Below are 12,813 nucleotides of genomic sequence, written 5' to 3' on the forward strand. Positions count from 1 at the left end.
AAATAAAAAATGTCCAAAGGCTCATCTTCTTCCCTGGCTGATCTTCAGAGGTTCCTGGGCTTTAATTCTCGAGTCCCTCTGGGGTCCTGCAGAGCTGACACTTTGCCTCTTGGTTTTTCTTCCATGAAGGCTCAGCTTTTCACCCTCTCAGATGTGCTAAGTCCTGTCCTTTAGTCTTCCAGCTTCTAAAATCTTATCTTTTATTTATTTATTTCAGTATCCTCTATTGTCAGGCTTCCCTGGTGGTGCAGACAGTAAAGAATTTGCCTGCAATGTGGGAGAAGATCCTCTGGAGAAGGGAACGGCTTCCCACTCCAGTATTCTGGCCGGGAGAATTCCATGGACAGAGGAGCCTGGTGGGCTACACTCCATGGGATCACAAAGAGTTGGACACGGCTGAGCGACTTCCACTTTCACTTTCCTGTATCGTCAGTCTTTTTATTCTTTTGGTGTTAAGACTTTGTATTCCTCTGTTGTTATTCCAGAGGAGATTTGGAAGAGAGCCGAGCTGCCTGTCCTGTCCAGTTGGTGTCTCAGCAGCCTCTCCATAGGAACTTTCAGCATCCAGTCAGGCACTCCTGAGCCACTTGCTTTTCAATCCTGTATCACCTGTGGTCCATCTCTCTGCTGTTCCTTACTCCAAGCCCATCCCAAATCCAGGGAGCCCATGAAAATGCACCTGGCTGGGTCTGCCTTCCCTGAAGAGTTGGTTGCCTTCTCTTCTTATCATCATAAAAAAAGTATACATTTATTTTCTGACTTAAGACCTTGTTTTTTTGTTATGTTACTTGACTGTTGAGTATGCTGTGCTGTGCTTAGTCACTCAGTCATATACAACTCTTCAAGGTCCCATGGAATGTAGCCCAGCAGGCTCCTCTGCCCGTGGAAATTTCCAGGCAAGAATACTGGAGCAAGTTGTCATTTTCTACTCCAGCGGATCTTCCTGATGCACAGATTGAACTTGTGTCTCCTGCATTGGCAGGCGGATTCTTTCCTACCATTTTTCACACTTCGGTATTCTCCACAATTGGCAGGATACCTGGCATCTAATAGATGATTAGTAAATTACAATGCTGATTATTGCCATGGATTACAAATTACAGAAATATGTTATAGCAGTTTTATGTCTCAACCAATCTTCCCATAGGAACTGGGAAAAACGTTTTCCACCAAAAGCAATGAGGCAGCTACGACCCTGTAGGCATGGTGTTTGGGGGAGGGACAGGGGTGCAAAGAAATTAAACACATGTTCCTGCCACTTCTCTCTCTTGTATTAAAAAGGAGGCCCCTCCTACACTGTTGGTGGGAATATAAATTGGTACAGCCACCATACCAACTGGAATAGTATGGAGGTTCCTTAAAAAACTAAAAACAGAGCTACCATATGGTTCTGTAGTCCCACTCTGCTCTGGACATACATCCAGAGAAAAACATGATCTGAAAGGATACATGCACCCCAATGCTCATTGCAGCACTGTCTACAACAGCCAAGACATACAAACCACCTATGTCCATTGACAGAGGAACAAATGAAGAAGATGCGGGGCATATATATATATATATATATACACACATACATACATACATACATACAGTGGAATATTTCTCAGCCATAAAAAGAATGAAATAATGCCATTTACTGCAACATGAATGAACCTAGAGATTGTCACACTGAGTGAAGTGAGTCAGTCTGAGAAAGAGAAATATTGTATGATAGTGCTTATATGTGGAATCTAAAAAAAATTATACAAATGAACTTATTTACAAAACAGAAACAGACCCACAGACAAGGAATGAACTTACGGGTACCAGGGGGTAAGGGTGAGGAAAGGGGATGGTTAGGGAGGTTGGGATCAACATGTAGACACTGCTATGTTTAAAATACATAACCAACAAGATCCTACTGTGTATTATCTGCTCAGTATTATATAACAACCTAAATGGGAAAAGAATTTGAAAAAGAATATCTATTCTTTTTCATGTATGTATAACACAGTTATACATACATGTGTATGTATAACACAGTTATACATACATGTGTATGTATAACTGAATCACTCTGCTGTACATCTGAAACTATAATGTCATTCATAACTGTACTCCAATATAAAATAAAAAATTAAAAAAAAATTTTTTTTTTTTTTTTAAAAGGAGGGGTGGTGTGTGAAAGACAGGGACAGCGTAGGGAGAGGCACACTCTTGGGGAAATGTGCCTTAGTTTTCCTACCCAGTGAGTGCAGCCCAGGCATTCAGCGATTGGAAATCTTTGTGGCTGCTCTTCTGTCTGCGGTCGTTCCTTATTGATGGGGAGAATCAGGTGATGGCTGTCTGGGACTGTCTGTGTCGTCCTTTGCTCAGAATCCAGGCGGGCTCAGTTCCAGGCATTCTCAAATCGGTCCGTTGCCAGGAAAGCTGTGGGTGCTGAGAGGATTCCCCCACAGCTGTAAAATGTGCAGTCTTTCTTTTCATTCACACTCACTGAAGAGAGAGCTTCACTCGTATTTGCCCAACACATATTATTATCATTTTATGTTTCCTCGGAGAGTTTCCCGCTGAAGCCTCATGTTCTGTGTCCTGCCCCGCCACCATCCCCACCTCCATACACACTGCCATGTCGGTGGTAAGTCTGTGTGTCAGAAAACTCTAATTGCTTTATGTGTGAGAACATTAAACTACGATAAATTTATGTACGCAGCTGCTCCATTACTGCAGAACAAGTTTTATCTCCTAATAAATTGATGTTTCTTTTTAGTGTCAACTAAAACCAAAATTTACACCCGAGGAAGTGAACCTTAACATTAAATAATTACTTCAATGCCACTCGTGGTAAGAAAGGGCCCGCACTACCCAGCTCTAAAAAGGCTGGAGCCAGGGAAATGGTTTTTTCCTCTGTTAATTGTTTCTTGAAAGCATAATTGCACAATGGCTTTAATTGAAATAGGAATGGAAGCTATGCCCTTTTAAAGCAGATACTGTAAATAGTGTCATCCTTTGGTATGAGTTACACCATCAGGGAAAAGACTAAAAGGCTTATTTATGTTGAAGGGTTAGGGGGAAGGAAAGAGATTTGCTTTGGTGGTTTGTCTGCAGTTGCATTTAAGATAATGGGATAGATGCTTAAAATTCACTGGACTTTGATTAATATTTAATTCATCTTTTCTACCAGACTTTGAATTCAACCAACTACTAATAAAAGACAGAGCTTGGACAAAGGGCTCCTATAAATTTGACTGATTTTAGAGGATCCACGTTAAAATGGCAGAGGCTGGTGGTCTTCTTATTTTTGTGTTGGTCATACCTCAAATATGGTGCTCTTTTAGGAATAATATACATTAAAGACTTTACTTGGTTGATCCCATGTGGAATAAATAAGGAGTAGTTGTATGTTTATTTATTTTTTTTGAATTCAACTCTTTATGGTGGCTTTTCTTAAATTGAAATATAGTTGATTTACAATATATTAGTTTCATGTGTACAGCAAACCGATTCAGTTATATTTTTATATATGTATATATATATTCTTTTTCAGATTCCTTTTCCTTACAGGAAAAGAATATTATTTTTTTATTATTTTAATATTACAGAATATTGAATAGAGTTCCCTGATATACAGTAGGTCCTTGTTGTTTAATTTATATATAGCAGTGTGTATTTGCTAATCCCAACCTCTTAAGGATGAATTTCTGTAGAGGGAAGAAACTGTTAAGACAGGGTTTACAAAGGCTGGGCTGTTCTTTCTATTTTTCTTTATTTAATCCCACAGTGAGCCTGCAAGGAAATTCCCACTTCACAGAAGAGGTTTAGACAGTTTGTCATCTGATTCAATTTACACAACTGATCAGAGATGGAGGAACCCTGATAGAACCCTGCTCTCTGCTTTCAAACCCTAGGCTACACTCACGTCTAAAAAGCCCCCTTTTCCCTGGATCTGACAGATTGTTTCCAGATCACACTGAGGGCTGCTTCTGCCACAGTTGATGGTGGGTGGTGTGTGGAGGTCTCAATGCCTAAAGGGTGGGAGCCCTGCAGATACATATGCTTGCTTTAAATTCATATTATGATCTGAAAGTTTATTATATATACGTGTGTGTGAGAGAGAGAAAGATCCTGTTTGAGTCTGGCACAGATGAGAAAGCTTTTTCTCCAATTTCTATTCATCAGGAAGACAACAGCAACAACAGAATGTTACGACATGGGCCAACCTGGCATAGCCCAACCTGGCATAGCCCTGGGCTAAGAATCTGTATATTTGCATCATCTTGAATCCGCCGTTTCCTAGTTTGTTAATAACCTTGGCAGGCCATTTTATCTCTGGGCCTCAATTTCTTCTTTGATAAAGAAGGATCTCAAAGCTACCTTATGATTTGAGTGTTCTTCAGTTCTTTTAAAGTGGTCCTGTGATAGTAAACTAGAGTCTGCAGTATAAAATTTATTTGAGTGTCGGCTGTTCATTCCACACTGTGTAAGAAACACTTACGGTTTCCTTTTCTTTGCCTTAACCTTCCCAGCCAGTGTCTGAACTAGAAGACAGGAAAGCCAGACAGTCCAAGGACAGCCTGAATGTTGTTCTATGCCAGTTCTACCAATTATCTAGGAAATGATTGAATATTCCTTTTTTTAAAGCTGGGTTTGTTTTTTAAATGGCATTTGAATAAAATGTTAAATGCCATGATGGAGATCAACACACACCCAAACACTTAATTGGACAATCTGTGTTGTCCTGGCTCTAGCATTTTGGAAGAGTTCTGAAGTTGATGACTTTATTGTATTCGAAAGTCTCTGTTAGCTACAGGGAAATTTTTTCAAAGTAACTGAAAGATCCTGTGAAAAATCACATAAAAAGCATGTTGGGTCTACAGGGTAAAATTAAAGGATTTAACTAGATATCTTTTTTCATCTTCCAAAACAAAATCTAATCTTGATCCTCTGTAAAGCCATTTTAGGTTAAAAAAAAAAGAAAACTATTACGATATTTAGTTGGCACATTCATTTGGTGCCAAATTTCTAAAAATTTCTTAGTACTATAGATAGATAGCTATAGCTATATATATATATATTCTCTAGAATCTTGTGTTTTCTTGTATAAGTAATACATAGATCACAGTTAAACTCATTTTACAGTATTTGCAGCCTACTGTTACTATTAAGCTAACTATAAAGATTTAGAATTATTATATCTTTGCTTCTATGAGCCATTGTTACTGTGTCATGGCCTTGTCTGGCGCCAACTCCTTGGTCAGAAACGTAACCTCCAATTATAAGATTGCTCCTATGGGAAAATGTGATTCACTTTATGATGTGGTTTTTAGGAACACACTGTGGCAAAAAGTGGAGAATGCCTGCCTTTTTTAAAATATAAGCTTTTCAACCCTTTATACCATCAGTTACAACTTGGCAAGATGTGATATGACTAGGATTAGAGGTTATTCATGGATTGAATTTGACTAAAGTCTCAGAGCATGCCCCCCACAAGTGGATACAAAAGGGGTAACAAATGCATATGTCAAACTTAAGCTTTAGTTGGAAAGTTTGGTTTTCCCAGGTGGCTCAGTGGTAAAGAATCCACCTGTCAATGCAGGAGACTCAAGAGATGCAGGTTTAATCCCTGGGTCAGGAAGATCTCCTGGAACAAGAAATGGCAACCCACTCCAGTATTCTTGCCTGAAAAATCACATGGACAGAGGAGCCTAGGGGGCTATAGTCCATATACACCCATGTTTTGAATGAAAGTTTTACTTAAAATGTTATCAAATAAAAGATTTCTGTAATGCTAAACAGCTTGATCTTCCAAACACAGATTATGGTCATCGTTACTGATAAATTCTGACTTTTCTCTTAAAAATTCAAAACCTCGTTTTCCTTTTGTGCTCCTTTTGTTCATTAATTAGACTTACATTATTGGTAAAAAATCTTTAAAATGATATTTTAATTGCTTCTAAAATCCTGAGATCTTAGTTACAAGATTAAAAGGACAAAAAAATAAAGCTTATTAAGTTTGGGGGGTCTTTTTTTTTTTTTTGGAAAGTGCTTAAATTAATTGAACTTGTCCAATCAACTTTTTTTTTTTTAAGTCTCCTTCATAGTAATATCCATTGGGACTTAGAAGTTACACAAACTGAGTAACTCATCTGTAAAGAAATACTGAGAATATAGTGAATGGTAGCCTTCATCAGGAGAGGGCACATACTAGACTCTTTCTTGTACTCTTTTCTGGAGAAGCGTTAACCAAACTCTTGGTGGAACGTACTTGATAACAGATATTCACCTAACATCAGGGAAATGAGAAGGTTAGAGACTTGGACCTAGGATACTCAAGACAACAGTATATCAGAGCTGTCGTGTTTAGTTCACTCAAACAAAATTTTAAGTTACTCTAAAATTTCTTTCAATTAGTGAAACCTTAGCTCTCACGAAAGGAACTAGATTGACAACCCCTGAGGACACTCTACTTTATCACCAGCACAGCAGCAGATGCCACCTGCCAGCAGTCCAGGTATCACAAGCCCAAGGCCCAGCCTGAAGGGAGCAGAGAGGCTAGTGTTTGCACCCGTGGGGGTTCCCTGCAATGAGCCTTTAGCAGCAAAGCCTGCCAGGTTACTTAAGGTGCTGCTCAAACTGGGCACATTTTTGTATCATGAGATCCCCCCTTCATAAGCACCATCCAGCCTTCCTTTTTGCTTCTCTATTGCTGCAAAAAGTAAACCCACTCCTTTCCTAACAATATTTGTTGGATTTATCATATATATATTCATCCCTCTTCTCTTTCAACATGTTCTTTCTGTATCTGATCCACTGTCATGGCTTAAATATGCATGGCATGTGTTGATGGCAGCTGATATTCCCTTCGAAATCGCTTCTTTCCTGAGCTACAGGACCAGATGTATAGCCTACTCCATGCCTCTCTCAGAAGCCATAGTTTTCAGTGTTTATCAAGTGCCTGGGTTACATGCTTTCTTAGACATCATCTCACATTATTTGCATACACTTATTATTAGCCAAATGTTATTTCTATTAGAAGAGTCAGAATAAATAACTATTCAAACTAGGGAAAGAAAGTCTAGGCTTTATAGTCCACACTCAATAGAGTGGTCATTGTGGACCTCTACGTACTGTCGTTAGCGAAACAAAATTTATTCTTGTAGGAGAATTGACCATGAGATTTCTAAAAATTATTGGAAGCAGTTCTTCAAAATAGTTATTAAAATGAAGTTTAAAAGAACTTGCAAAAGTAAAAGGTATATTAGAAAGTTGAACGAGTAATTTTAATTGGACATTAAGTATATCTCAGAGTTTATGGGTAGCTAAGGCAAAAAGGACAGCATGAAAACCATCCTCTATGACAAAAGGAATTGTATGAGTTTATTTGGAGAAATGCTCTCATTAGCACTAAATTCCAGGAGTCATTTTTAACATACATACTTGTAAAAGGGAAATTGTATAACAAAATGACCATTTTCAATGGAAGGGTTGTATGAGATTTATTAATGTTTTTATTATGATCAATTGTGCAATAAATGGAAAGGTATGAGGTCATATATAGGAATACCTTCTCTAGTGTTATATATTAGAAGTAATTTCTCACATATATATTTTCTAAAATTAAAATTGTATGACGAATTGGATTATGTTTGTATAGGGTTTGTAAATATAGGCAGGTGGATTCTTTACCACTGAGCCACCTGGGAAGCCCATACATATGTATACATATTCTTTTTCATTGTGGTTTTTTATAGGAAATTGAATACATTTCCCTGTGCTGTCCAGTAGGGCCTTGTTGTTTATCTATATTATAAATACTAGTTTGTATCTACTAATTCCAAACTCTTAATTTATCCCTCCCCCACCTCCTTTCCCCTTTAGTAACCATAAATTTGTTTTGTATATCTCTGAGTCTGTTTCTGTCTTCTAAATAAATTCGTTTGTGTCATATTTTAGATTCCACATATAAGTGATATCATATAATATTTGTCTTTCTCTTTCTGACTTGCTTTGCTTAGTATGATAATCTCTAGGTCCATTCATGTTGCTACAAATGGCAATTTAATGATGTCTTAAATTCAGCAAAACATAGTTATAATTGTATACTCATTGCATACTTCTTATATTTTAGTACAGTTTGCAACACACAAAAAAAACAGACTATATTGATTAAAAGAAAAACAACAACAACAACTAGATTCTGGCAACAGAAGAGCAGTGGATTACTTCTCCAAGTTTTTGACATGTTATTGGAAAGATTGAAAATCAACTCCTTAACTGAATCCCTGTTGTAATAAACCCTAGTGATTTGATGGAAACAATTTTGCAAAATTTGCAGTAAGTTTCATATATATTTGTGTTTATCAAAAACACCTTCAAATTTATTAAATGTTCTGCAATTTACCTATCTATTCCATGGACTCCATACATCTTCACAAAGTTCTGTAGAAAATGTCGTGCCAAGACCATGGAGATGACATTTTGATGTCAAAACAAAATAATGTAATAGAAACCTATAGAAGCAATGTTGCAGTGACAAAGTGAAATGTCAGTAGAGGTCTATTGTAGCATGATGTCAAAACGAAATGTCAGCCAAAATCCATGGAGACGCTATTGTGATATCAAAATGAAACAATATCAGTGCCAGTCTGTAGAGACATTACAGTATGAGAAAAGGCAAAACGATATCGTTGAGATCTGTGACTCCTGAGACTCAGTGAAGCTTCATGTCAGGTTAAGTGGTTTGTAACAAACATGGGGAATATTTTGGTGTATATTTTCTAAATCCTTCTTTTGCCACTCAAGAAAATATTCCAAACTAGTTCTTTAGTATAAATGACTGTGTTAGAAAATTGCTAATGTTTACATCTAAATCTATGTCAAAGTCTATGTCTACGTTCATTCTGGCCTTCTGTTCTACTGTACACATAATTAGTTCTGTTTGGTCTTGGCTTAGCTTCTCTGCACACCAGTACTTGGACATCAGTTGAACATAAAAATATGGGACAGGCGGTGTTACAATCTGCTTGTAAGGGACCACACTGGGCTTTAGCAGCTGCTTTGTCCCATTTCTTTCTCCTCTGTCCTCAGGTGTAGCTGGCACCACTGTTGCCTTGAGGAACCTTCAAGCATCAAGGCTGGTTTTGAAATGTACACCTGAATTCTCATGACCTTTACCCCTCCCACTCATGGTTCAATAGCACCTTGGCTGGGTAGTTATTCTGTTTTCCAGCTCTTCAACATTAATTGAAAGATAAAAAAAAATTCTGTGTTTATGGCAGAAAAACAAATCTTTATTAAAATCTGTAATCATGTTCAATTAGGGTTTTTTCCCCTAAAGAAAGTTATTTAAATGAATTCAGTGTCAGGTTAGAGTCTTTGAATACCACATTAGACATAGAGAAGTGAAAATTTCACCATATAAATCACCTTACAAAGGTCGACATCTTAGGAATCAGCGAACTAAAATGGACTGGAATGGGTGAATTTAACTCAGATGACCATTATATCTACTACTGTGGGCAAGAATCCCTTAGAAGAAATGGAGTGGCCATCATAGTCAACGAGAGAGTCCAAAATGCAGTACTTGGATGCAATCTCAAAAGTGACAGAATGATCTCTGTTCATTTCCAAGGCAAACCATTCAATATCACAGCAATCCAAGTCTGTGCCCCAACCAGTAATGCTGAAGAGGTTAAACAGTTCTATGAAGACCTACAAGACCTTCTAGAACTAACACCCAAAAAAGATGTCCTTTTCATTATAGGGGACTGGAATGCAAAAGTAGGAAGTCAAGAAACACCTGGAGTAACAGGCAAATTTGGCCTTGGAGTACAGAATGAAGCAGGGCAAGGGCTAATAGAGTTTTGCCAACAGAATGCACTGATCATAGCAAACACCCCCTTCCAACAACACAGGAGAAGACTCTACACATGGACATCACCAGATGGTCAACACTGAAATCAGATTGATTATATTCTTTGCAGCCAAAGATGGAGAAGCTCTATATAGTCAGCAAAAACAAGACTGGGAGCTGACTGTGGCTCAGATCATGAACTCCTTACTGTCAAATTTAGACTTAAACTGAAGAAAGTAAGAAAAACCACTGGACAATCCAGGTATGACCTAAATCAAATCCCTTACAATTATACAGTGGAAGTGAGAAATAGATTTAAGAGACTAGATCTGATAGAGTGCCTGATGAACTATGGACAAAGGTTCATGACAGTGTACAGGAGACAGGGATCAAGACCATTCCCAAGGAAAAAAAAGTACAAAAAGGCAAAATGGCTGTCTGAGGAGGCCTTACAAATAGCTGAGAAAAGAAGAGAAGTGAAAAGCAAAGGAGAAAAGGAAAGATATACCCATTTGAATGCAGAGTTCCAAAGAATAACAAGGAGAGATAAGAAAGCCTTCCTCAGTGATCAGTGCAAAGAAATAGAGGAAAACAATAGAATGGGAAAGACTAGAGATCTCTTCAAGAAAATTAGAGATACCAAGGGAATATTTCATGCAAAGATGGGCTCAATAAAGGACAGAAATGGTATGGACCTAACAGAAGCAGAAGATATTAAGAAGAGGTGGAAAGGATACACAGAAGAACTGTACAAAAAAGATCTTCACGACCCAGATAATCACGATGGTGTGATCACTCACCTAGAGCCAGACATCCTGGAATGAGAAGTCCAGTGGGCCTTAGGAAGCATCACTATGAACAAAGCTAGTGGAGGTGATGGAATTCCAGTTGAGCTATTCCAAATCCTAAAAGATGATGCTGTGAAAGTGCTGCACTCAATATGCCAGCAAATTTGGAAAACTCAGCAGTGGCCACAGGACTGGAAAAGGTCAGTTTTCATTCCAATCCCAAAGAAAGGCAATGCCAAAGAATGCTCAAACTACCGCACAATTGCACTCATCTCACATACTAGTAAAGTAATGCTCAAAATTCTCCAAGCCAGGCTTCAGCAATATGTGAACTGTGAACTTCCAGATGCTCAAGCTGGTTTTAGAAAAGGCAGAGGAACCAGAGATCAAATTGCCAACATCCACTGGATCATTGAAAAACCAAGAGAGTTTCAGAAAAACACCTATTTCTGCTTTATTGACTATGCCAAGCCTTTGACTGTGTGGATCACAATAAACTGTGGAAAATTCTGAAAGAGATGGGAATACCAGACCACCTGACCTGCCTCTTGAGAAACCTCTATGCAGGTCAGGAAGCAACAACAGTTAGAACTGGACATGGAACAACAGACTGGTTCCAAATAGGAAAAGGAGTACATCAAGGCTGTATATTGTCACCCTGCTTATTTAACTTCTATGCAGAGTACATCATGAGAAATGCTGAGCTGGATGCAGTACAAGCTGGAACCAAGATTGCTGGGAGAAATATCAGTAACCTCAGATATGCAGATGACACCACCCTTATGGCTGAAAGTGAAGAAGACTTAAAGGCCTCTTGATGAAAGTGAAAGAGGAGAGTGAAAAAGTTGGCTTAAAGCTCAACATTCAGAAAATGAAGATCATGGCAGCCGGTCCCATCACTTAATAGCAAATAGATGGGGAAACAATGGAAACAGTAGCAGACTTTATTCTTCTGGGCTCCAAAATCACTGTAGATGGTGATTGCAGCCATGAAATTAAAAGACACTTACTCCTTGGAAGGAAAGTTATGACCAACCTAGACAGCATTTTGAAAAGCAGAGATATTACTTTGCCAACAAAGGTCCATCTAATAAAGGCTATGGTTTTTCCAGAGGTCATGTATGGATGTGAGAGTTGGACTGAGAAGAAAGCCTGAGCACCGAAGAATTGATGCTTTTGAACTGTGGTGTTGGAGAAGACTCTTGAGAGTTCCTTGGACTGCAAGGAACCAGTCCATCCTAAAGGAAATCAGTTCTGAATATTCATTGGAAGGACTGATATTGAAGCTGAAACTCCAATACTTTGGCCACCTGATGGGAAGAGCTGATTCATTTGAAAAAACCCTGATGCTGGGAAAGATTGAAGGCGGGAGGAGAAGGGGATGACAGAGGATGAGATAGTTGGATGGCATCACCGACTCAATAGACAGGAGTTTGAGTAAATTCCGGCAGTTGGTGATGGACAGGGGGGCCTGGTGTGTTGCAGTCCATGGGGTCACAATTGTCGGACACGATTGAGCAACTGAACTGAACTGAACTGAACTGATATAGGTCAAAACCTTCTTTTCCACATTTTAAATGATTTGTCTGAAATTCAATATTATTGATTTTTTTTTTTGGTAATTTGAAAAATCCCTGAAGTTGAGAAAGAAAAAGTCAAATGAAAGAAAAGAAGCTCTTCTATGAATACTATGGCAACAAAAGAAATATTCTTTTCTCATTCAGCTACAGTATAATTCTAAAATGTATAAATATTTAAGCAAAATGATACAATGGAGTTTCCATTAACTAAAAGTCAATTAAGCAGATCCACAATTAGCCAATGAGCATGCAAATTGCCCTTTTTAGGAGAAAGAAGTAGGTGCATAAGGAGTGCCATTATGGGGAATTTGTTTAAAAAAGAAGAAAAAAGTTAGAAAGGTGAAAGAGCTTTGGGGGTAATACCTATAGTCAATAGAGTACGATTCAGCTCAATTTCTTCCCTTTTTTCTACTCAGAGTAGTCAGTAATCAGAACTAAAGGCCATGAGAATCTTAAAACTTTTTAAAAAGTTAAATGATACTCATTTTTCCTTCTTTCAAAGATGATAGAGACTTTAGTGCTTTCTGTAAGGATTTTTGAACATAAGGATTGAAACATACAAAAAAAGATTTTGATAAACTTTTAGTTAATCAGAGTATTGACTGGTTCT

General features: G+C 38.1%; 1 protein-coding gene across 37 annotated transcripts in view; it reads left to right on the forward strand.

Annotated features, from left to right (window-relative positions):
- PARD3 (par-3 family cell polarity regulator) overlaps window positions 1-12,813 on the forward strand; it is a 579,492-nt gene that overhangs the window by 535,571 nt on the left and 31,108 nt on the right. Inside the window, exon 23 of one of the 37 annotated variants that reach the window (XM_055543717.1) lies at window positions 218-566. The exons of the other annotated variants lie outside the window; for them this stretch is intronic. Coding sequence (XP_055399692.1) covers window positions 218-551 — 334 coding nt within the window. The 3' untranslated portion in view covers window positions 552-566. Of the gene's footprint in view, window positions 1-217; window positions 567-12,813 lie in introns of those variants that run through there. 37 annotated transcript variants of the gene reach the window in all.

This window comes from Bubalus kerabau, chromosome 13 (genome assembly GCF_029407905.1).
Source record: "Bubalus kerabau isolate K-KA32 ecotype Philippines breed swamp buffalo chromosome 13, PCC_UOA_SB_1v2, whole genome shotgun sequence".
NCBI lineage: Eukaryota > Metazoa > Chordata > Mammalia > Artiodactyla > Bovidae > Bubalus > Bubalus kerabau.